Source organism: Neohortaea acidophila, assembly GCF_010093505.1.
Source record: "Neohortaea acidophila strain CBS 113389 unplaced genomic scaffold BDY17scaffold_3, whole genome shotgun sequence".
NCBI classification, from domain to species: Eukaryota; Fungi; Ascomycota; class Dothideomycetes; order Mycosphaerellales; family Teratosphaeriaceae; genus Neohortaea; species Neohortaea acidophila.
Genome location: NW_022985512.1, coordinates 1,529,739 through 1,553,303, shown reverse-complemented (window position 1 = coordinate 1,553,303; position 23,565 = coordinate 1,529,739). Strand labels below are relative to the sequence as shown.

Sequence of the window (23,565 nt, the reverse complement as noted above, 5' to 3'; positions counted from 1 at the left end):
ACGCACGCGACCTTGTCTTTGCATAGAAGGGAAGTCTGGGCCGTGGTTAGGCTCTGGAGGTGCGTAGAGTAACCGTCGCCATCCAGACTTCAACGGGCCAAGAGATGGAGTCGAGTCAAGAGTACAGCTGGGGGGGGGCATGCACGTTATTGATGTAGCGCATTAATACTGTCTGGCGCCGTCGAAAGCGTGATCTGAGGACTACCGGATTAGGAAATAAAATAGTAGGCCCGGCTCGCCTTGCCTAAACGTAGGGCCGGACGCCAACCAATAGATGGGACTCGTATTGGGCCCCAGTGTGGAGATGGCATATGCCTTTGGGACTCGATTCGTAGCCGGCCGGAAAGGGACCGGTAAAAGGATTTCGGGCATAGGGCCATCGGCCTTGAACTTCAACGCGAAGCTCATCGCCCTTCCGGAAGCGAGTCGCATGCGGCCGAAGAGCTATCATCACCGGAACAATCTCGCCTGGGGACAAGAGCTCGTCCCGCTCATGACGATGCACCGGTTGCTCAGGAGTCGAAAGGATCAAGTCAAGTTCACGATGAGCGGCCCGTTGCCAGCCCTTTGACACCATGTCGCCTCCAAAGCCATATGAGCCCTCAAACGTCGTCTTTACCCCATTGCGGACCTTCGCGACGTCCACAAATAAATTGATGTCGGTGGCGCCGTCGACCTGAACGGACAGGCTTAAGGACATGGGGCCAATGATGTCTAGATCGATCGGTACGGTCCAGTTGAACGCGACGCTGCCGAATTGGCTGCGGAAGTTGACTGATCCGTGGTCGAGGGAGGGCTCATCTCGCATGGTGCTTGATTGAGCGTCCAACCAAAGCTTGCGCCAGGTCAGGTCTTGAGGTGGCCAGGCCGACTCTCGGGTCACGGCTGCAGGCTTGGCGCCGATATCCATGATTGCAAGTCGCACAGGCAGCTCTTCAGCCCACCCATTCTCCACGCCTTTCAAGTGGTGATCAAAGAATCGAAGCCGTTCCTGGCAGGCCTCCTCGCTGTAATAAGCGCACCACTTGCCATCCCTGTGAGTGTAGAGCCGCTTCTGCGCCGAGCCTGCGCGCCGAAAGACCTCGAACGATCCGCGACTGTGTAGCAGATGGTCGGAGAAGCTACCGCACACCAAGAGTGGAACCTGAATCCGCTCCAAGTCTGGCGTGATGGACTGGTACCATTCGTCCCGAAGTGGGCGATCGATCATTTGGCTGCGTAATAAAGGCCTGGCGACACGGGCTCCGCGGCTAGTGCCCATGCTCCACAGGATCGAGAACCCGTCTTCACGGATGCCGCCGGGCCTAGCAAAGTCGCGGTAGAGGTCGCTGAATCCCTCCCAGGGACAGATGGCGGCAAGGTGAGGCGGTCGAAGCGCGGCTACCTTGTACTGGCTGATGGCCAGGTAAGACACGCCGTCCAAGCCAACTTTTCCAGACGACCAACTTTGCGTCCCTGCCCATTCTATCAACTCGAAATAATCTTGCGCTTCTTCATCGGAGAACAAATCGGCTACGCCCTCTGATGTTCCGCCGCCCCGGAGGTCCGCATTCACCACGGCATAGCCCCGTGGCACCCAGAATGCAGGATCCGGCGCTTCCCAGCCCGTATACTGGGAGATATGGAACGGGCGAGGCTGAGATAGCAAACGATACTGCGGCGACAGGCCGCGGCCGGTCTTGGTCTTGAGGGGGATCTTGTCTTTGGCGTATGGATGCGCCGACATGACGACAGGGACAAGCTTGCCGGAGCTTGGTCGGAACACGTTGACTCGTAGTGTTGTTCCATCTCTGACCTTGATGGGGACGTCCCAATCGACGGTGATATCGGCTGGCGCATCAGTTACCGTTACGCCGGGGTTCCAGGCATTTGCAATAAATCGCCGAGCGAGGTCGAGAGTGGTGGCCATTTGCTTGAGACTTGTTCGCTCTTTCAAAGCGGCGTGTGAAGCGCTCGAGCTTGACACGGAGAGGTACTGAACAACGAGAGAGTGATGCAGAAGTCTAAAGGATGGGTTATTGAATGAGTGCAAGAGCTGTAAGACACGCCATGTGGCAGAATCGAATATATAGCTGGAATGCCCGCTTAGACTCACCAGATGTTGTTTTCGCTTGCGACATGTCTCGCGTTGCATACCGCCAGCCCGCCGTGGTTCAGCCAGCCCTGTTTCCCCAGAATCTTTGAATCCATAAGCAGGCTAGAGACATTCCACGGCCTATTAATTCTGCCGCCCAAGCGCCGAATGAGCGGAAGTCGGGATGAAGAAGTCCGTTGGTCGGCCTATTATTATTCCATTCCATTCACGTTCAACGTCACGTTCGATGCATTGATCACGTATCGGCCAAGAACCATAGCCGAGTTGGAATACCCTACCTGTATGTGTCGCAAGAATCACCTTCTCCAACGGCACGGGGTAAGTGATCCAGATTTCAATCACATGAACGGGGATCACGTGAGTCTTTGGCCTCCAAAAAGAGGCAATGAGCCCCCGCTTCGGGCAAAGATCAGAGGCGCGGGCTTCAGCAACATGGAGCATGAGTAACAACCAGGTGAGTTGTTGGCACCAAAAAGGGACAATGGACCTCCATTTCGGGCAGAAACCGGAGGCACACAGGCAGAGACAGCCCACGGCATAGATATGGTCCACTCAAGCGCCAATATATAAACCGTGTTCAGGCCAGCATAAGTGACTTCTCCCAAACACTTCACAGTGATATCTACCCACAATCCAACTAATCTCACAATGTCCCTTCAAGGAAAAGTAGCTCTCATCACAGGCGGCGGCAAGAATCTAGGCGCTCGTCCGTACTTTACTAGACATTATAATTCAACAATCCCACACTGACAAGGTGTAGAAACGGCCCGCGAGCTCGCCAAAGAAAAAGCGACTCTTGCAATCCATTACAACTCCGCCAAAAGCAAGAGCGAAACGGAGAAATTCGCCGACGACCTCAGCAAAAGCGGCATTCGCGTTTCCATTCATGCTGGCGATCTCACCAGTGCCAAAGCGTGTGAAGATCTCTTCGCCGAAGTCCTCAAGACGCATGGCAAGGTTGATATCCTCGTGAATACGGTGGGAATGGTTTTGAAGAAGCCGATTACGGAGGTTAGCGAGGCGGAGTACGACAAGATGTTTGCGTGAGTAGTTCCTCAGCCAATTGGTGAAAGAGCTAACACGAAGCACGTACAGTGTCAATTCCAAAGCCGCATTCTTCCTGCTGAAAGAGGGTGCGAAACATATCGAGGAGGGCGGAAAGATTATCACCCTCGCCACTGCCTTGCTGGCTGCGTTTACCGGCTTCTACACTCCGTATGCAGGCAGCAAGGCTCCCGTTGAGCACTTCACTCGCGGTGTAGCCAAGGAGTTGTCTGCAAAGAGGATCTCGGTCAACAATGTTGCTCCTGGGCCAATGGACACGCGTGAGTTTGGCAGTGAACTTGAAGTGGACGCTCTCACTGATATGTTGCAGCATTCTTCTATCCTCAAGAATCACCCGAGGCGGTGGAGTTTCACAAGAGCCAGGGAATGGGCGGCAGATTGACTGAAATCACGGATATCGCTCCTCTCATTCGCTTCCTCTGCACCGAGGGGGGTTGGATCACCGGGCAGACTCTCTTCGCTAATGGCGGATATACAACTCGTTGAAGCATGTTTGCATTGGTGGGCACAGGGGTACATCGCTTGTAGGAGTTGAATGTAGATGTTGTTCCGGACACCATTGAGCATTGCCTACATCGAGTGTCGCAGAGCTGATGAAAAGACCAACGTGGAACGCATGCTTTTGGGAAGTGTTGCTACCATCTCCACCCGCCTTCCAGGGCTTGAGCACCGGTGGGGGACCATGCCTCGTGCAGGTGCGTAAATCTTACGGCCCTAGCACCTCCTCGACTCAAGTTTTCGAAATGGCGTGCGCCACATCTGCCTCAAGCACCTCCAACAGTCCCGGCGCCTTGCCCTGATAGCCAAAGAGCTTCCTCGCACGATCAGCTCTGGTACGCGAGTTGGACGCCCACAGATATCGCGCCAGCCCGGGCAACCACGGCACGTTCACCGTTGAATCGATGGCCTTGATATCGACGGCCACCGGCGCGCCATTCTCAATCACACCCTGCGCGGACAAGTGTTTTCCAATCGCGCTGACGACATCGATGTGCGAGTGCTCTTGAGTGCCCGCGAAGTAATACCCCTGGGACGTCAGCAACTCGCAGTCATATGGCAGGCACGGAGGAGATCTCACCTCTCGGTTCCACTGTGCGTTGCCTCCACCAGCCACGGCAGCCTCGACGACGTGCAGGTACAGCGTCATGAGATCGTCAATGTGCACCCAGCTTCTAGTGTTGGCTCCGTCGCGGTAATAGAAGATCCGATTATTAACCTTGGGCACCGAGTCGACATACATGGGCACAAAGGCGCTCCAGGTCTTGCCCGGGCCTTTACCTTTACCGTAGATGTCGGGAGGGCACATGATGGCAATGTTGATCTTGTCGCCGTGCTCGGCCACGGTCTTGCCGAGGAGCATCTCCGTGTTGCGGTGCAGCGCGTCATCCGGGAGACGTGAAATCGCATCTCGATCGTCAACGTCGGACCAGATCTTGGGATTCAGCTTGCCTAGGTACGTGTCGGAGCGAAAGTCGGAGAGGATGCCACTGCCGGAGAGGTGGAGGAGGAAGCCCGGTGTTTGGCGGGTCAGCAGGCCTGAAATGATTGCCTTGAGGGATGGTTCATGGTCGGAGTTTCCATTATCTAGGGCGGAAGCTTAGCCCTGGTCGGATTCACAGACGGCGATGGAGACGGGACGTACGGACAACGACGTCAGCGTTCGATGTGGCTGCGGCGAGAATGTCGTGGCTGTCATAGTCGCCCTTTATAATCTTGACCTTTGGGTACCGGGAAGAAAAGTCCTGGGGTACATTGCGAAGCAGCACGGTGACTTCATACTCGGGATGATGCGTGACGATGGTGTCGAAGACGGAGCCACCGATGTATCCCGTCGCTCCAGTCCTATTGCGGCCGAGGGATTAGCGCACGCGCAAGTGTCGTAATACGGAGGGAAGAATCGCACAAGAAGATTTTGCGGCCCATAGTTGAAGCTTTGTAGCAGGAGTAGGATATACCAGTCGAGCACCGCGCTCTGGTGCGTCTCGAGGAGGAGGATAAACAGGGACAGATTGCCGATTCCGACGTTTTGTAACGACGGCTACGGAAGTCGGAATTTTGTACGCAGGCCGTCTGGCTCGTTAGTTAGAGCCAAGTTTGTTTGAAACCCATCGGAGCTATATGACTCTAGGAAAATGATCAACGCCTCTATCTCACCTTTGCACGATCTTTTTCGCCGCGTCCACATTGCCATTGGCGGGTATGGTCCTACATCTCGCTCTTTAACGGTATCCGACAGACAGAAGATCATGTAACTGAAGGCTGAATGCCTCGAAGTGGTTGCCACGAGGCTGCAGCGGCCTGCTTAAATCTATGCGACCTATTTTATCTCGTCCAATCTGCTCAACCAGCCAGCATTTTTCGCAATGTCGCTTCAGCGGTTTCCTTTGGAGGAGCCAACTTCAGCACCTCAGGACTGATTGTCTCGGCCTTTGCGTGGCCGTTCCAGATGGGGTCCAGGGCACGTTTGTTAGATAATACGAGATTCTTGCGATCACTCTTGCCAGCTCGTCCGTCGACCCAAAACACATCCTTGTACGTTACCTTGTGGACCGTGTCACCGATCTCCTTCTCCACCATCTCATTTAGCTGCCGTCCCGTAATGTCGGCGGGTCCGTTCAAGGTATATCCTTGCTGGTTGAAGGGCGTACTGTCATCCTGAGACAACAGTTGTGCGGCAAACACGCCAACATCGAAGGGGTCAATCACGCCCGTCGACGTATTCTCATCGAGCACTATGCTCAGAGTCTCCTGCTGACCCGTACTTTGAACATGACGAATGAACTCCACTGCCGGGGACACGACCAGTCCGACAAAGAGATTTGGGCGCAAGGAGGTCCAGTGCATCGCTGCGAATTCCGGTTGACCGAGCATGGTCTCGATGGCCCAGTGCGTGCGCGGGTAGTAGGCCGGGAAATTTGGAGTGACGGCAGGTGCCCCCGTGGAGATGCGGACGACATATTTGATGCGCGCTTGAAGGGCGTTGGTGAGAAGCTGGCCCTCGTCTGCGAATTGAGTGGGCTCGTTGTGTGATGCGACGAACATCCGGACCACGTTGCGTTCGCGGAGCCATTCCGGAGTGATTTTAAGCCAGTCCTTCTCTTCGATGGTGACTCCAGGGATGTTTGCAATTTTCTGAGCAGTCGAACTGTTCGCCGAACGTGTCAATGCTAGAAGTCGGTGATTCTTGAAAGCCGGCTTCGAGGGTAGCAAGCGAGGAAGAGTGTTGACAAGTCCTGCACCGGTGTTAACTGTCGCACCGACAACGAGAATGGTAGGAGGGATGGTAGTAGACATGGTGAGTCTGAGTATGACATACCGATGAGGAGCCTCGAGTTCATTATAAGAGTTAGAGGCTCCCAGCGCGATCCGAATCACGCAACCATTGTAAATACCAATCAAACCACGAGTTGGTCACTACTCGGCACTTCTTAACCGGAATGTGGAACACATGAGCGTTGCACAGCGATGGAGAACGCGTGTCACAACATAAGACATGAGAGGTAGTACTGTCGATTTCTAACATGAGGGAATTCAGCATTTGTCAGCAGGGAATATGCGTGATCGAGGCCACGGTCCGTACCGAAAACATACTGCTCTTATCCATTTCTAGTAGTGGTCGGGTTTGTGTATAAAAGACGCGGCGATAGTAGGGGTGCACGGCAGGGACTGACAACACTCCGGTATGATGGACTTTTGGCAGCATTGGCTCGTGTCGAGGAGAATTAGACACTGACGTCTCGAGGAACACGAAACGAGAGACAAACAACAACAGCTCGCGCCATCGCAATACTTCTGCAACAAGATCCCAGATTAGATCAAAACGAGAATTTAAGGAGGGATGAAAAAAAATTGTGATCACTCCGAGGCTGTAATGCGATGTTGGCGGAATTCTAAGATTGGTGATTGATCACTCGAACTTGTGTCGAATTGACGTTTCGTAGCACCAGATAGAGCACTACGCTCTAGCATTGTCTGATAGGCAGAGGTCGGTAGAGAAGCCGGAAGCGAAGCCAAGAGGGACAATACGAGCCCCAGAATGGCAAAAGAAACGCTGGTCAGTACCATTTGATTCGAGTGCGGGACAATTCGAAGTTCGATTATCCAGCATACGCGTTGATATCAGTCGACATCGAACAGGCTGAGAGACAAACAAGGCGATTTGTAGACACGAAGCAGTCGACAAAACAAGCAGCGAAGAACAGCGGGAAGAATGAACGAAAGCTGGTCAAAGACTGTGTATACGGCGGGCGAAGATCTGCTCTTCGCCTGCACTCTCTCTAGCGGCGACTACGACTTCTTCTTTTCCCTTTGCTGGAATATCGAGCTCATATCGGACCGCATCCCGTTCAATTTCCATCGAGACAGACTTCTGCGTGCGAGGCACTGCAGACAAAGACGTTAGCTCAAGATATATACCGACGGCAGTAGGTAGGTACATACTCTGCGTAGCATCGTCGTTCCACTTCAGCTCGGAGGCAGTCTGGATGCGAGGGACTGTAGACACAAGAACGTCAGCTCAGAAATCATACTACTACAATGGGTAAGCACATACTCTGCGTAGCATCGTCGCTCCACCTCAGCTCGGAGGCAGTCTGGATGCGAGGGACTGTAGACACAAGAACGTCAGCTCAGAAATCATACTACTACAATGGGTAAGCACATACTCTGCGTAGCATCGTCGCTCCACCTCAGCTCGGAGGCAGTCTGGATGCGAGGCACTATAGTATCCCACATCAGCTTAGGATTCATATGCCTACTATAGTAGGTAAGCACGTACTCTGCATAGCATCGTTGCTCAAGCGGAGCTGCGGACGCAGCAGCGACCATGCTGACTACAGCGAGAATGACGGTATGGAAGCGCATGTTGATTGCAAGTGGACAGGTCGTCTGCTTCTTTGGGTGAGAGCGTGTATGAGCGGTGAGCAGAGGGGGTAACGCACTGTCTTGCGGAAGACTAGTACAACACTTCTGTTGGAGGGTAGGGAGTTGAGAGACTTGGAGATGGGGAGGAACGCCAGATATCAGTCAAGGGAATAGGAGACCGACTTTATACTTGATGAATCCCAATATGCTCCCCTTAGTGAAAGTCGCGCAGCCGTTGCTCGGGGCCGTCGTTCGGGGCCGTCGTTCGGGGCCGCGATCGTCCTCCTTGACCCCGAGATGAGAGGGGCACTATATATGTTGAAGCGAACGAAAAGACCCTGATCGTGAAGCAATCTGCAGGGTGACAGATGTGATACCACGACCACCTAACTACATTTAGTAAAGCTATTGAAGGTCTTGGTGGAGTCTGGTGAGCGGCATTGGATGCTGATTGGAGTGATGGCTAATGCGAGTTGCGGCCATGAGTCCAGGACAATGTGCCGCTCTGGCCCGTAGGGCGGAAACCAAGGGTATTAGCAGGAAAGGGTGCCGTCGGAGGGCGCTGATTCGTTCGCTGAAAGTATCGAGACTGCTAGTCCCGCGGAATAGATATTATTCATCGCATTCGCATTGCTCGTAACGGGATAGACGCGTCAACATGCGGCCCGAAGTAGTTCTAGCCGCCACTAGCATGTTGTGTACGCACGTGGCATCGTACATCTGCTGTAGCTGCCGCCGTAGGAAGCGTACGAGGCTGCTGAAGAGAAGTCATGGTGTAAAAAGAGACCGAACAATTATCAACATGTCGCGGTCGCGGTCGCATTCGCGTTCGCATTGACGATGAGCTGAGAAGGTAAGGTTTCAATCCAATGAACCTGAGCTTCCAAAGATTGACCGCAACCAGTAGATGACATGATATCCGCTCTGCCGAGCCTCTAGTTACCTAATCAAGGTGAGCGTGTGTGTAGGCTATGGATCAATAATAGGCGGTCCGAGGGCTGGAAAGGTTGATTTATCGGATAGGACGGGACGTAGCCGCGTCTTACAAATCAACGTGCCTCAAAAAGACAAACACGTGATGTGGTCAGTACGAGGCTGTAATAATGTACCAAAGCACCGGTCGTGGCCCGCCTGACCAGATGATGCGCATGCCGAGATTCAATAGTTCGTCCCAGAAATGCGGATCGTAACACCAATCATTCTTCCGGCCCTCGCGAGTCGGTTTCTGTGGAGTCAAAGGCCGGGCCATGAGATCTGGTCATTGGCGATTGGTGTTCAGGACTGGTTTCATTTGGATAGGCCAGGACGACATCCTGTTGCGATTGCACTCCTCGCAAATTCTAGATTGAGAGTCAAAGAACAACTGTCGTGCCGGTCGTTGATGCATAGACCCTCTTTGCGCTTGGACTGCATTGCCGCGGCTGCCTGACCTCGAACAACATAGTATAGCAGTCTGGCTACAGGAAGATTGTTAGCACACTTTCAACCCGCCGCAGTCGTAGCACCTAGCTTACTCCAGCTTCCCCAAGAGCTGCAAGCTCGCATCCTGCATTTCTGCAATCTCTTCGACTTGTTCAGTCTATGCCTCTGCAACAAGGAACTCTACCGCAAACCTCAACCACTCCTCTGGGAACACATCGATTTCGCTGCGCTCGACATTGGTGGCGGTGACGAGGAGGCTGGACAGCAGAGAAGGTTCTTCGCAAAGTGCGCCTCGATTCGTCGCGATCAACCTGAACGATGGAAGATTCTATCCGCTCTTCCAAAGCTTTTGAGGTTTCCGAGACTTCCAGGCCCGAGGGTCTCGCCGCAACCCAAAGAGGGTCTACCGTATGGAACCGACTACGAGACATGGGTCTCCTTCGACCAGGATAGTGATATCGGTATTTACGATATCATTGCCGATTTTGTCAATCTGGAGACGTTGACTCTGTTTGTGAAGGAGGTTTGCGAGGGAGAAGCATCGCGCGAGCTCGTGGTGCGCAATTTGAGCAAGCTGGAAAAGTTGGAAATTGGTGGTCAGGTGTCGGTCGAAATGCTACACGCCCTGCTTTCACGCCCGGAACAGATAAAGACCTTGTCTCTGATCAATCTCGTCGAGACTGCTGGGCCAAATTGGGCCCCGGACGGAGTGCTTTTCCTCGACCCGATTCAAGACAAGTTCCGCTCGCTCACCCACCTGCATCTGTCGAAACTCGCTCCGCTACATGATGATTTCCAAGAAGTCGTGCAGCTGCCTTGGGAATTTGACTTTGATCAAGACACGCAAGTACTTTGTGAATGGGCTGGTCTGCTCCGCAATGTCTCAGCGACCTTGGAAGAATTGACGCTTGAGAATTGCTATCATGTGTTTAAATGGCCTCGAGGGCATGGGCAGGTAAATCCTCGGCGCGTTCTCGACCCCGAATGTGAGGATGGAGAGGATGATCCGAAGGCGAGCAGCTACGGAGTCACAGCAAGTGACAGGTGCAGAGACATTCTCGCTCCGGTCTTGGACGGCAGTGAATGGCCCCTACTAAGACGTCTCGTGCTCAAGGGCATGTATACGCTCTCAATCTCCGAGGCTGCAATTCCCGCCGATAAAATTACGTATTTGCCAGGGAGTGTTGCCTACTTCAGCCAGGAGGCCACACCTCTCAACTTGTCACCTCCGGCGAGCCTTTTCCGCGGGGAATGAAGTAGAGGGATTGCGGGAGAGAGAGAGTTGACTAGTCAGTACGAACAAAAGCAAGCAGCGTTGTGTTCTTCGGCGATTTACTCAGTCTCCATCCCCAGGTGCTCCTCGATAGCATCAACAGTGTTGGTGATGATGTCCAGCCCCTGCAGTTGTTTCTGCGCGACGGGTCTTTCCCTCGAGTTCTTCTTCCCCCCTTGCATCTATACACACCAGTAGCAGAAACCGGCATGTAGCTTCTCCAGTGGCGTGGCCCCAGTGTGTATGAAGGCAGTTTTCTGCCGATCCGAGCAACGTCTTTCAAAGACAGTTCCATGTAATGACGGTTGCTGCGAACGCCGCGGTAGCCAGGAGTGGCAGCCGTGCAGGCACTCCTCAATTCTGCTGCAGCGTTTCTCATTCGCTCGGCGTGTGCAGGCATTACCGTAGGAGGACGCACCCCGAATCATCTCCCGCTGCTAACAGCCTCCGCACGGAATCCACACCACGTATTTTTCTGGAAACAGGAGGAAGAACGATGTTTCTGCTGACGAAGCTCGTGGAATCCAAAAGGACGTTCCCCGAGTCGTCTTCCACTGCTGACAGCCTCGGCACGGCTTCCCAACCACGTTCTTCCCAGAAACAACGGAGAACGATGCGCCTGTCAACGAAAGAAAAAACAAAATAATAAGACCGATGTAGTTGTTCAAAATAATGAAGGAAACAGACAGTCGAAGTGGTCAGCACGAGGCTGCCTGGGCTGTAATGGAAACGTCGAAAATCCGTATCAAATGCTTGAACTTGGGTCGAACTCGCGACCTTAGCGTTTCGTAGCCACGAGTATAAGCATGGTGACCATGCTCTAGTAACGTCTGAGCAGGTAGGGATTGATCAAGAGAGGCCAGGAGAAAAGCTAGGCGAAAAGCCAGGATCGAAGCCAGAGCGAGAACCAAGCGAGACAAAACAAAAAAAAAGAGCCCCAGAACCGCAAAAAGAGAAGTCTGGTCAATACGAGGGTCGAACTCGCGACCTTGGCGTATCATAGCATAGATACTATTAGCACCACGCTCTAACCCTGTGTGGATATTAGCTTGTGAGATTTGATTGAAGGATTAACGGGGAGACCTAAAACTGAGCTAATCGACCCGGAACTGGATGGAGGAGATGCCGGAGGAATCCTATATATAATTTGGTGATTTATTGGCGTCGAGGGGGGCCAAAATTGTGACGTGAGACCAAAATTTTCACCAAACACGTGACCGTGCCGGGCAATTTTGGCAGGTGCGATGATTGGCCGCCGGCTTGGCGGACCATTGACTGAGTCGAAAGGATCGATTGGTGGGCTACGCAGCCGTGGTATAACGGCCAATATTGTATGTACGCTCCGTGAGCAGCAAAGCCAGCGCGCGCGGTTGATATTTCGAGGCGTTCCGCCAAACTCTCCGCCGGCAATGAAAGGCCACTGCAAGAAGACTCGGGTCGCACATCGTACAGCATGGGTCGACGGATCGGCAACGGACGACTTGGATACAGTAGCAATCAATGCGTGAAGCTGAAAATCCCGAAACGGTCCGCTATTCTTCCTCTTGTCGATGAGAAAGACCCCAGGAGGCCCATTGGCGAGGATATAATTTCACAAGTAGCGGCAGACAGACTTGGGGATTGGAATCGACGAAACGGCCTGGCAAGTTTTACTACTATATCCGAGAACATTTACGATTAGATGGACGACTAGGGAACTTGACAGGCTGCGGGATGTAAACTCAAGCGATTCGCTCTTCGAAGGCGATCGGCCGCCCAACCATATTTCTCGACCGATGAGAAGTTCGCCTGCCGTAAGTCGAAGTGCAGGTGGTGACGGCCGTGACATTCATTGGTCTTCGAGGTTCCAGCCAGACGTGAGCTCGCCCTTATTTCCCCACACTCCTCATCCGCGTGCACTCCGCACTCTGACTAACCCTTTTGGGAATAGACCACACGTCTACATGTTGCCTATGTACTCCGTGGAGATTACACCACACCTCTCGTCCCGCATCGTGGTGGTGCGTTATCTGTCCGAGAGGCGTATGCTGCATCCACTCCTCCAGCGAACCATGCATCTCTCCATCACGCAGGCCATGTACGCTCACGCATCCTACCTTTGATCGTGTATCTCACGATGCGACAGCCGCGAATGAAAACAAATGTTTGGCGTCCGGGTCGCCTGTTTTGACTCCAAATCATTAGCGTTGCCCAAGGCAGGGGTCGCTGCGTGCGCCTTCGGGCCGTTACTCGCATGTCTCTCGTGCAATACTGCATATTAAAGATGGGCATTCCCCGCCTGTTTGACTGTGATTTGGTGACTGCATACATTTCTGAAGAAGCCACTTCAATTCTCGACCAACATGCGTGCCACCACCCTCATCTTAGCCATTCTCGGCACCGCCGCGGCCTCGCACAAATACCCTCAAGGCGGTCCTTCATTCCCTGGCTGTTCCAAAATCATCGAACTGGTCGACGACGCGCATCAGCAGTCCCAAGCCACAGCCTTCTGCTCTTCGTATCTACCTTCTTGGTCAGCGCCGACGCTGACGAAAACAACGACAAAGACAATTCGCACTGGGTTTGCCTCCCTTACGGTTCCATGACTTGCTCAAATCCTTACAGCCTGTGCCAGAACTACCATCACCCGTACAACATCCGTCGATGCCACCAGTCTCGTCACAACTTGCGTGGTCCCTACCACTACGCCACCGGCCAAACGTGACGCCCATTCGACGCCAAAACCTCAAGCCTGGTCGAATTACCCTCCTGGACCCTTCATCTCCTCTGCCTGCAGTTGTCTTCGTCCCGCGCGCTCAACCACGACGAACACAATCACCAAGACATCAATCACATCTATAGTGACTTCTGTCAGTACTGTGGTGTACGTATCTTTGACCTCTCTCGCCGCTTCTCCAGAACTCACGCTAACGGCCCTCCCCAGAACTGCGACCACCACGATCAACGCAGTTCAGACATTCCAAATTTACGGAATCAGGCCGGGAACAAACCCTAACGTCTACTTCGTCGTTATGGACTCCTCGGAGTCGTCTGAGCCCGCCAGCTATGTTACGGAACTACATCCTGCTGTCGAATCCGACGGCTCGGAGTACATGCTCTACCCGAACGGGTCGCTTGTCATCCTGGACACCGGATCTGCGTTTTCGACCTCAACGCCCGGGGCGCCCAGCCCTGCGGGAAGTCTTGCGTTCCAGTATACCAGCGGCGAATTTCCCAGCGACGAGATAATCATGTTTGCAGGTGGGGACAGTGGAATTTCGTACCCCGCCGGCGCGACCTCCGTTGCGTGTACGATTGCGACCAACTCGGATGGTACGTGTCCCTTGACCTGCGCTGTGAATGGGAACACGGCGCCGGACGAAGGCTCTAATGGGGCTATCGCGATCGGACCGGAGGAGTTGGCTGGCTTAGAAGGCATCGAGGTCATTCTTTATGCCATCGGGTCTGCTCCCGCAACCGGCGCTGATCGTCTTTCTTGAGCTCATCTACTAAGCATGTGAGCGCAAAATCGTGCATCAGGCTGCGTGGACGCATTAATGCCACTGATGCGCTGATTACATCCTTGGCTTCTGCCATACCATCCTCCACACGCACGTTCTTCAAGCCTTCAGAGTCGAGTCGAGGATGTCCTTCCCCTCAATCTTCCTTCCTCTTCTCCCCAGTATCCTCACTCAACTCTTCCAGCATCTCGCCGACAGTCTGCACAATGATAGCGTGATCTTGATCCTGCTTCAAACCGGAAACCACGACAACTGCGACAACGCCTTCCACGCCGCGGACTCGGACCGGCCTGCGCAATAATCAGCATGTTGTCTGTGATTGACCACCTATTCAACCTACCATCCTCCGCCGTGTATAGCATATCTTGCAGCGTCAATCCCCAGCCCAGTCTTCTCTGCAAACGTCTTGTAATCGCCCATAAACTTCCGCGACATGTACCACGTTGAAGTTCCCCATCGCAACACGGTATTCCGCTTCCTCTCCACCCACGAATCATTATCGGGACTCGTGCCAGACTGAGTCGCACAATGAAAGAGACAGTGATTGCCGTGGACGAGGGAAATGTCGACAATGGCAGGTTTATCCAGCGCCTGCAGCTTGGTGCGAAGCAGACATCCGAGAGCCCATGCTGTCTGGGCGGTGAAGGCGGGAAAGACGAGGGAGTTGTCGAGGAGCTGAATCTCTTCGATGTCTTGCGGAGGAGCGGGGATTATCGGGGCGGTGGCCATGTCGCCATTCGAGGAGAGCGGGTTGTAGAGAGGAGAGAAATGGAGGCCAAGGACTCGACCTGAGGTCGGAGCACCCGCGAGCTCAGACCAACCCGAGATCCTGGACGTCCGTCGTAAACAAGCTCGACGTCGAAGCTTTCTTTTCTTCCTCGACAAAATCACAGCCCGTGTCACTATCTAGATCGAGGACCTGATCTGCATTCCCGTCAAGTTCTGGGCCTTCATCACACGTCCTCATGCGGCCTGCGCGTAGGCCAAGGCGAGCCAAGGCCGCTACTTCCCAGTTTCCAGCCTCGTCACGCGCATCAACTGCGGCAGGTTTGACCAGAGGTCCATTTCACCATGCAGGTAGGACACGGTGCTTGCGTCCTGTAATAGACGCGCGGGTAGGTGGTCGAACTACATTCTCTCTTTTTCTCCCCACATCCATCCTTTCACTCAAATCGCTTTCCACCACAATGGGTCTCTTCAGCCGTCGTGGTACATCTGACAACGGCCGCCATGGCCGAAGCAACATTATGAGCAGCAAAGAGCGACGACAGCCCAAGTCTTCTGCTTCGTATGGCGATGACGTACTCAACAAACGCCCAAGTTTCGGCCAATGGATCAAAGTGACCTGGCCCGATATCCTGACAATGATTGTTATGGGCGTTCTTGGGCTTGGTGTGCGTATGACATCCCCTTCACCATTATCTGTGCCTAACGCCATGGAACAGATCTACGAAGCACCACCCGCCCCCTCGCGCTCCTTCCCCGTCTATTTTCCCGACGGCCAGGTCGTCTTCCCCGACTTCGCCTACCCCCTCCGCCATGAAATCGTGCCCATCTGGGCGGCAGCGATGCTTGCCAGCCTGGTTCCCATTGTCGTTATTCTTCTCATGCAATTCCGCATCCGCTCCTTCTGGGACATCAACAATGCCATTCTCGGATTATTATACAGCCTCATCACCGCCGCGGTCTTCCAGGTCTTCTTGAAATGGCTGATTGGCGGCCTGCGTCCTCACTTCTTAGGTATGTTACCATTGCACCCTCCTGCAGTCACCCGACTAACTCGATTTGCAGAAGTCTGCAAGCCCGACCTCCCCATCGGCGGCACACAAACCGGCAACGGCTTCGCCAACATCATGTACGACCGCAGCATCTGCACCGGCGACAAAGACACCATCGACGACAGCCTCGAGTCCTTCCCCTCCGGCCACACAACCGCAGCATTCGCCGGCTTCGTCTTCCTCTCCCTCTATCTCAACGCCAAACTCAAAGTCTGGTCAAACTACCACCCGGCCTACTGGAAGCTCATCGTCACCTACATGCCCATCCTCGCTGCGGTGCTCATAGGAGGCTCGTTATCGATTGACGAGTATCACAACTGGTGGGACATTCTTGCTGGTGCCGTCATTGGGACTGTCATGGCTTTCAGCGCGTATCGCATGGTGTATGCGAGCGTGTGGGATTTCCGCTTCAATCATATCCCGTTGGTGCGCCACGTGACGTTTACGCATGGCGGGGGTGGATTCGATGGGTTCTCAGATGCAATGTGGACGAGGCAGGCCGGTTGGGGAGGACGTCAAGGTGGTCCGCCGACTGATGGTGCGCAGGAGGCTTCTGCCATGGATGGATCTGGCGGGAGGGTGTCGAGTGGACGGGAGAACGAAGGACAGGGAATTACGAGAAAGGCGGTGCCGACGAACCAGCGGAATGTGAGAGCCGATGAGATGGTGTAAAGGGTATAGTCTTACTATCTTGTCATCAACGCGGTGTATTCCTCCAGACCCTCCCATGGTAGAAGACTCCTGCGGAGAGTGATGGCGAAGTCCAGCCAACTGGCTCGCTTATCTAGACAGGAAAAAGAAGTGAATGGTAAGACTCTTGAGTTCGAGCTAATCACATCTATGTCTGCCTGTCCCAGCTCTTACTCGGGTATACATCTCTCCTCGTGGTTTTGACGTACAGATTGATCGGCCTAATCAACTGGAAGAAAGGATCATACTCCGCCTCGCTCTCACCCTCCTTGTCCCAATGATATCTCCAGACGAGGTGCGGAAGGAAAACCTTGACTTCGAGCAGCGCAAAGTTGAAGCCGATGCACATTCTTTGGCCTGTGGCGAATCTGTCCATTCGATTAGCAGAGGACGTGCGAGGGGAAGGCGGGAAACTCACGGGACATATGCCGCCTTGTGCCGGTTCTTCACCTCCTCCGTGTCCCATCGATCCGGATCGAACCTATCCGGATCCTTCCAAATATTTGGATTGGTATGGATGTGGTGAATCGCGGGGATGACGACGTCGCCTTTTTGCATGCGATAGCCGCCTGGCAAAATCATATCCTTTTGCGCGGTGCGGCCGGGATTGTATGAAGGGTTGTGGCGGCGCTGCATCTCTTTGATGTACTTGTCCATGACGGGCATCTCTTCCACCATATCAGGGGTGACGTCCGTGTCGTCCGTGAATCCCACGTCGACCAACTCTTGCAGCAGACGAGCTTGCGTTTCGGGATATGTGACGAGACCGTATAGCAACCAACCGAGGAGAGACGACGTCGTAGTGAAGCCTGCGCCAGCTGCAACCACCACCGCGGCATGCAGGTTCTCCTTTGGAAGATGCTTACCCTGACCGTCGACAGCCCTGACAAAGTAGTCGATGAGATTGGTCGATTTCAACGCCGCGTCTTGAAGCGGCAAGTCCTCCGTCCCGCCAGACTTTGACTCTTTCACGGCCTTGTTGATCTCCTCTGCCACGATGGCTTGCACGTCTTTTAATCGTTTGGCGTCTCCAAACGGAAGCCAGGAGTACCATTCCCCTCGACTCGCCACCTTCTTGTTCAGTGCCAAGGTCTCGGCCATACCAAGTACAAAGCGTGACAGAGGCGCATCGATGCTGTCGAAATGGTGCATATCCTGGCCCAACACCACCTTTCCAATGGTACCAGAGGAGAGCTTGAGCATGTATTGGTACCCATTCCATGCTTCTCCCCGCTCTCCAAGCTGGTCAAAGATGGGAAAGGATTCTCGAGCGCAGGCATTCATCGTTGGTGCATAGTGCCGGACTGCCTTTGGCCCAAGTGCCGGCGGCATAAACTTGTGCACCACTTTCCACGACGGGGTCGATGTCGAACTGACAAACACTCCGGCGGCGTCGTTTTTGAGGGGAAAGAGCGGATGGTTGGTGGTGATTTCTTTGGAAAACCAATCCGACTCCTGGAACATGATCTGCGCCAGCTCGGGATCTCGGGCGAAAAAGTTCGTTTTGCCCATGATGTTGGCCTTGAACAAGTCTCCATACTTGTCAAACAGGCGTTGGTTGTTTCCGAGGTGATCCGGGTAGACTGGAGACTCGATCAGCGGTGGCGTACTGCGTTGTAAACTCGGCGTTTCCGCTCACCTTCGAGATAGCTGCCAATCAATGGAAGCCCGGATGGGCCGGGGACTTGTCGGACAGAATGTCCATCAACTGTCACTGTGACAGAGCTTTGCGCATCACGCAGCTGTGCTAGATCCGTGACATTGACATTGTCTACATTGAAACCGAGACCTAGACATGGCTGTCAGAACATGGGGCAGGAGATTTTTCCATAGGCATATAGTAACCTTCGGGCTTCACGACCGACCAAGCATTAGCAAGCACCTTTTGCAAGTCTTCAATATTCTGCAGAGGCTCGAGATCAACTTCTAGGCCCTTGGCGGGTGACTCGCCCGAGAGATGGAAAGCGATGGGTGCCATGTCGGAAGCTGCTTTCTGACTGCAGAGCAGACATTGTTACGAGGAAGAGGAAGCCTTTATTCGATCGTATGTCGGGGGTCAAAGGGCCCGATAGGCCGACGATGGTAATAGTATCAAGGTGTCAGGGTGGCCAGGCTGGTCCAACCGGAAATTGCATGTGTTACGCAGAGTAGCGTCAGGTAATGCACTTGGTGACGTAGTGAATACAGTAAATCACTCAAACGGTCGCGAGAGGCGTCAATCGTCCGTATGGCCCTGCTCGCCGAGCCATGTCCGAAGCAATTTTCGATAGGAGGAGGTGACGGAAGTCGAGTAAAGAATCGCGTAGAGATAGATGCCTCGGCGCGCGTGCAAGGCTACTTCGCCCACCCGTTGGGATCGACGGGCGTGCCGAGGCATGTCTTTGCGTACTCGCGACTTGCGTCAACACCAACGCTTCTCCATGAATGGTCATTCCGGCGGGCATGGTCGCTGTTATTGCGGGTCATCATTCGGTCGGTCCGGGCGCCTTGCTCGCCTCCGATCTATGATGATCACCACGGTCGTGAGTCGGCGCGACTCCCCGTGCACCGACATATCAAGAGCGTGCTTTCCGTCGACCGACATGGCGAGACCCTATTCCCGTCCACTGCCTTGACATCTACATCCCAAACAACATGGCGCCATCAGTAGAACGCAAAGAGCTCAAAGCCGAGTGGAAAAATGAAGTCAAAGTCAAGACATACAAGCTCGACGATGTCGCCACCCACAACACCAAAGGGGATACGTGGATAGTCATTCACGGACACGGTAAAGCCTTACGAACCTCTCAGGACGACCTTTGCTCATCTCAGGTTTAGTCTACGATGTCTCCGACTACGTACGCGATCACCCGGGCGGAGCAGACACGCTCTCAGGAGTTGCCGGCAAAGATGCCACCAGCGACTATGAAGACGTCGGCCATTCGAATGATGCGGACGAAATCATGCACGCTTTTCTCGTTGGCGTGATCGAAGGCAACACCGAAGAGGAAGGTGGTGCTTCCAAGTCCGACGAAGCGGTCCCCGAGACGACCGTCGTCGTGCGGCGAGGCCCAGAAGACATGCGACCCAAGTCCAGCACAGCTCAAAAAGGCTTAGGTCTGAAGACAGAATTGGGCTTGTTTGCTGCGGGAACCGTCTCACTGGTCTGGGCACTGAATCACTTCCACGTCCTTCCCCGGCTCTCTGCACAGCTACCACAACTGAAACTGTCGGCAAGAGGCAGCTTCACCCACGGCTTCCTCACGGCCTCCATCGTTTCTGGCATTGTCGGTATTGTCGGAGCGCAATACCTGTCAAGCGCAATCTCATTCGGTGAAGGATTCGAAAAGTATCAACCTCGCAAGCCCGCCGTCTCCCCAACTAAAGACTACAAAAAGGGGGTCCTGACGCCCAACGAATATCAGCCATACGCGCTGGTCCAGAAGGAAGAACTGGCCGATGGCATCTTCCGATTCGTCTTTGCCTTGCCTAGCAAATACAGTATCCTTGGACTGCCAATCGGCCAGCACATCGCCATCCGCGGAGAAGTGGACGGCAAGACCATCACTCGAAGCTACACTCCCGTCAGCAACAATCGCGATCTCGGCCGCATGGAACTGCTCATTCGCATCTATCCTGACGGGCAGATGGGCAAGTACTTGTCATCACTCAGCGTCGGCGATAGGGTAGACATCAGAGGACCGAAAGGCGCCATGAAATACCGCAAGGACCTAGCACGGCACATTGGCATGGTGGGCGGCGGCACCGGAATCACACCCCTGTTCCAGCTGGTCCGCGCCATTTGTGAAGACGCGAACGACAAGACCAAGATTACGCTGGTGTACGGCAACCGGACGGAAAAAGACATCTTGATGCGGAAGAGGCTCGACGCGTTTGCCGCGCAGTCGAACGGTCAATTTGAGGTGCACTACATTCTTGATCACCCGTCTGACGGTTGGCAAGGCCGAAGTGGCTACGTTACCAAGGACTTGCTAGACGAAGTTATGCCAAAGCCTTCGAAAGATAGCAGGGTCCTTCTTTGTGGGCCCCCGGGCATGGTCAATGCGACGAAGAAGTCGCTCGAGGAGCTGGGATTTGAGGCACCTGGCGCGGTCAGCAAGATGACGGATCAGATCTTTTGCTTTTAGACAGAAGGCCAAGTGGCAGACTGGTTCTGTATATTCGACAGCTCGTAACGAATGCATTTGTTAGACTCGGCTCGGCTTTCTTCGTAGAACACTGTTGAAACCATGAGTTATTCAATTAGCTTGAACTTCGGCATGAGGTCAGCTACCGTGTCGTCTGTCTGGTCGTGGCAAGCTCAGGCTCAGTGATTCCGATAGGTTTGATCGTATGGCAAATGAACTCTTTTCTCGTCACGGATGTATGACGGATCAAACAACTGCCTCGGCGAGCGGCGCGTGTTTCGGGGAGGATAGGGATTAGCCAACGCCTCAACTCGTGGTCGTTATTTTAAACTAATGCCTCGGCACGGCCTGCTCCGGACGCTAAAAAGATGCGCCGTGAAATCATCATTTCGTCGTCAACAGACAACGATGGACCAGAGAGTGGGTTCTCGACGTCAGACATCTTTCGCGTCGGTCTCCCACGTGGGAACTCCGATGGCGGGCTCGGAGGTCGGGAACAGTATGTTGCGATGCCACCAGCCTACCCGTGTAGATTTATTGATGTCGAGCCCAGTTGCTCCCGTCCTGTCATCACTCATACTTGTCCATGCAGCGGTCGTTGACCATACGATATTCATTGACTCACACACATTACCGTCGATAGATCCGCAACCATGGGAAGCAAGTGGTCACCGCCTGCCGACTACAAAACCCGACCAGTCGTCGTCCTCGGAGGAGGCGTGCTCGGTCGACGAATCGCAGCCTGCTTCGTCGCCGCTGGCTACCACGTCCGCATCCGTGACCCTTCAGAACAATCCCGGACTGCCGCCATTGCCTACATCAAAGAAAACATCTCCTCCTTTCTCGCTCTCACCAATGGCCGCACCAAAGAGGGAACATACGAAGGGGTCGAGGACTTGACGACAGCCGTCAAAGATGCGTGGATCGTGTTTGAAGCGGTCCCGGAGATCTTGTCCCTGAAGGAGTCGACTTTTGCGGAGCTGGAAAGAACCGCACCAGCTGATTGCATCCTCGCTACGAATAGTTCGTCCTTCAAGTCGGGCGATCTCCTGGGCAAGGTGCAGGAAGCTACGAAAGCTCGAGTGTTGAACACCCACTTCATGATGCCGCCTCAGGTCTACCACCCTGGTCATTCCAATCACACTCCATTCGCTAACCATCCTTGCAGGCAATCGTGGTAGAGCTAATGACAAGCGGGCACACTGCGCCCGAAATCTTCCCCTTCGTCGAGGCACGACATCGGGAAGCCGGCCTCCACCCTGTCACTGCGCTCAAAGAGTCCTCCGGCTTCATCTTCAATCGCATCTGGGCGGCCATCAAGCGCGAATGCCTAAGCGTGCTCGCAGAAGGCGTGTCCACTCCCGAAGTCATCGACTCGATCTGGAAAGAGCAATACGGCTCGGCGGTCGGCCCTTGTGAGATGATGGATGGAGTGGGCCTCGACACGGTCGAACATATCGAGCAGCACTACGTTGAAGAGCGAAAAATCTCTCGCGCTCCGTTGGAGTACGTGCAGCAAAACTTTGTTGCGAACGGGCGCCTGGGTCTCAAGACTCCCGACAAGGGAGGCTTGTATCCTCCTCCTAAACCGGGCACTCAGACGAAGCTCTTATTCCTCAACGTCGGTCTGAACGAGCCGCTCGGCCAGAAATCATCCTCCGAGTATATGCATGGCGGAGAAGTGCTCAGTGTCATCGCCGAGCACTCCGGCGGAAGAGCGACGGCACTCATCAGCGGCCAAGCCCTCCCGGACGGAATCGACACGTTCGATGGAAGGATCTACTGGACCAACATGGGCGTTCCGAGCGAGAATGATGGCACAGTACAATCCGCAAAGCTTGATGGAAGCGATATCAAGACTCTAGTACCAGTCGGCGAGGTTCACACTCCGAAACAATGCCACGTCGACAGGGAGGGCAAGAAGCTGTACTTTTGCGATCGCGAAGGCTTGAGGGTGTTTCGTTGCAACCTGGATGGTTCCGAACGGGAGGTTATCATCCAGACCGGCGACTGGAAGACCGAGCCCGAGAAGGTCAAAGACCAACGCAATTGGTCAGTATCATTCACGTGCGTAGGAACTTATGAATTGACAATGCCAGGTGCGTCGGAGTGACGATATCGCGACGGCTCAACAAATTCTTCTGGACACAGAAAGGAAGTCCCAAAGGCTCGGAAGGCCGCATCTTTTCGGCTTCACTGGAGCTCCCCAACGGAAGCACTTCGTCGAATCGCCCCGACATCGAAGTCGTCCAGGAGCACCTTCCGGAATGCATTGACCTCGAGATGGACGACGAAGCGGGAGTGTTGTACTGGACAGACCGTGGCGAGGTCCCTCTTGGGAACACACTCAATAGAAAACAGCTGATTGGCGAAACTCCTGCTGCTGAAAAGACGCTAGGTCGTCAGATTGTAAGTCCAGGCCGTGTAGAAGGTGGAAATAACGTATTTACTGACTGCCTCTAGATCGCTCAAGGTCTGGGCGAGGGTATTGGCTTGAAGCTGGACAAGGCGCTGAATTGTGTATATGTTGCAGACATGGCAGGACGTGTGTGGAAGTGCAGTCTAGACGGTGGCCTCAAGGAAAAGATTCACGAGGGCCCGACGGGATGCTACACCGGCCTGACCTTTGTTAAAGTTTGAGTAGAGGATTCGGATGTAAGACTGTCGATATCAGCAATGGATCTAGATATGGACGAGTTCGATCAGTTTGAGTTGGGACATTGGAAGTCGGCTGAGCGCTAAGGTCAATCAT

General features: G+C 54.0%; 12 protein-coding genes across 12 annotated transcripts; 6 read left to right on the top strand and 6 right to left on the bottom strand.

Annotated features, from left to right (window-relative positions):
• Positions 1-244: 244 nt before the first annotated feature.
• Positions 245-1,909, bottom strand: BDY17DRAFT_308921 (acyl esterase; the record flags this gene model as incomplete). Its single annotated transcript, XM_033735262.1, has 1 exon — positions 245-1,909. The coding sequence occupies one exon, from the start codon at positions 1,907-1,909 to the stop codon at positions 245-247; it is 1,665 nt and encodes a 554-aa protein (XP_033592130.1).
• Positions 1,910-2,664: 755 nt separating this feature from the next.
• Positions 2,665-3,700, top strand: BDY17DRAFT_293879 (uncharacterized protein). The gene is made up of 3 exons (XM_033733047.1): positions 2,665-3,138; positions 3,191-3,420; positions 3,471-3,700. The coding sequence occupies exons 1-3, from the start codon at positions 3,080-3,082 to the stop codon at positions 3,644-3,646; spliced, it is 465 nt and encodes a 154-aa protein (XP_033592129.1). The 5' UTR covers positions 2,665-3,079; the 3' UTR covers positions 3,647-3,700.
• Positions 3,701-5,240, bottom strand: BDY17DRAFT_293876 (NAD(P)-binding protein). Its single transcript, XM_033733046.1, has 4 exons — positions 5,064-5,240; positions 4,803-5,002; positions 4,239-4,744; positions 3,701-4,187 (listed from the first exon to the last, which is right to left on the bottom strand). Exons 1-4 carry the CDS (start codon positions 5,081-5,083, stop codon positions 3,891-3,893), a joined length of 1,023 nt encoding a protein of 340 aa, XP_033592128.1. The 5' UTR covers positions 5,084-5,240; the 3' UTR covers positions 3,701-3,890.
• A 171-nt stretch (positions 5,241-5,411) lies between these two features.
• Positions 5,412-6,752, bottom strand: BDY17DRAFT_344386 (uncharacterized protein). The gene is made up of 2 exons (XM_033738058.1): positions 6,741-6,752; positions 5,412-6,676 (listed from the first exon to the last, which is right to left on the bottom strand). The coding sequence occupies exon 2, from the start codon at positions 6,452-6,454 to the stop codon at positions 5,501-5,503; it is 954 nt and encodes a 317-aa protein (XP_033592127.1). The 5' UTR covers positions 6,455-6,676; positions 6,741-6,752; the 3' UTR covers positions 5,412-5,500.
• Positions 6,753-7,385: 633 nt separating this feature from the next.
• Positions 7,386-8,023, bottom strand: BDY17DRAFT_308917 (uncharacterized protein; the record flags this gene model as incomplete). The annotated part of the gene is made up of 5 exons (XM_033735261.1): positions 7,386-7,543; positions 7,601-7,654; positions 7,713-7,766; positions 7,825-7,913; positions 7,938-8,023. The coding sequence occupies 5 exons, from the start codon at positions 8,021-8,023 to the stop codon at positions 7,386-7,388; spliced, it is 441 nt and encodes a 146-aa protein (XP_033592126.1).
• A 1,103-nt stretch (positions 8,024-9,126) lies between these two features.
• Positions 9,127-10,700, top strand: BDY17DRAFT_322389 (uncharacterized protein; the record flags this gene model as incomplete). Its single annotated transcript, XM_033736798.1, has 2 exons — positions 9,127-9,187; positions 9,520-10,700. 2 exons carry the CDS (start codon positions 9,127-9,129, stop codon positions 10,698-10,700), a joined length of 1,242 nt encoding a protein of 413 aa, XP_033592125.1.
• A 2,274-nt stretch (positions 10,701-12,974) lies between these two features.
• On the top strand, positions 12,975-14,376 carry BDY17DRAFT_106726 (uncharacterized protein). The gene is made up of 3 exons (XM_033729162.1): positions 12,975-13,278; positions 13,333-13,581; positions 13,642-14,376. The coding sequence occupies exons 1-3, from the start codon at positions 13,061-13,063 to the stop codon at positions 14,195-14,197; spliced, it is 1,023 nt and encodes a 340-aa protein (XP_033592124.1). The 5' UTR covers positions 12,975-13,060; the 3' UTR covers positions 14,198-14,376.
• On the bottom strand, positions 14,250-15,065 carry BDY17DRAFT_106533 (uncharacterized protein). The gene is made up of 2 exons (XM_033729161.1): positions 14,559-15,065; positions 14,250-14,508 (listed from the first exon to the last, which is right to left on the bottom strand). The coding sequence occupies exons 1-2, from the start codon at positions 14,945-14,947 to the stop codon at positions 14,355-14,357; spliced, it is 543 nt and encodes a 180-aa protein (XP_033592123.1). The 5' UTR covers positions 14,948-15,065; the 3' UTR covers positions 14,250-14,354.
• Positions 15,066-15,465: 400 nt separating this feature from the next.
• BDY17DRAFT_247357 (phosphatidic acid phosphatase type 2/haloperoxidase) lies at positions 15,466-16,668 on the top strand (the record flags this gene model as incomplete). The annotated part of the gene is made up of 3 exons (XM_033730811.1): positions 15,466-15,612; positions 15,664-15,958; positions 16,010-16,668. 3 exons carry the CDS (start codon positions 15,466-15,468, stop codon positions 16,666-16,668), a joined length of 1,101 nt encoding a protein of 366 aa, XP_033592122.1.
• Positions 16,669-16,751: 83 nt separating this feature from the next.
• On the bottom strand, positions 16,752-18,788 carry BDY17DRAFT_106424 (putative P450 monooxygenase). Its single transcript, XM_033729160.1, has 4 exons — positions 18,532-18,788; positions 18,326-18,475; positions 17,105-18,269; positions 16,752-17,054 (listed from the first exon to the last, which is right to left on the bottom strand). The coding sequence occupies exons 1-4, from the start codon at positions 18,662-18,664 to the stop codon at positions 16,835-16,837; spliced, it is 1,668 nt and encodes a 555-aa protein (XP_033592121.1). The 5' UTR covers positions 18,665-18,788; the 3' UTR covers positions 16,752-16,834.
• Positions 18,789-19,320: 532 nt separating this feature from the next.
• BDY17DRAFT_322384 (uncharacterized protein) lies at positions 19,321-20,813 on the top strand (the record flags this gene model as incomplete). Its single annotated transcript, XM_033736797.1, has 2 exons — positions 19,321-19,453; positions 19,504-20,813. The coding sequence occupies 2 exons, from the start codon at positions 19,321-19,323 to the stop codon at positions 20,811-20,813; spliced, it is 1,443 nt and encodes a 480-aa protein (XP_033592120.1).
• Positions 20,814-21,466: 653 nt separating this feature from the next.
• On the top strand, positions 21,467-23,453 carry BDY17DRAFT_247692 (3-hydroxyacyl-CoA dehydrogenase; the record flags this gene model as incomplete). The annotated part of the gene is made up of 4 exons (XM_033730844.1): positions 21,467-21,928; positions 21,982-22,880; positions 22,913-23,222; positions 23,277-23,453. The coding sequence occupies 4 exons, from the start codon at positions 21,467-21,469 to the stop codon at positions 23,451-23,453; spliced, it is 1,848 nt and encodes a 615-aa protein (XP_033592119.1).
• Positions 23,454-23,565: the final 112 nt, after the last annotated feature.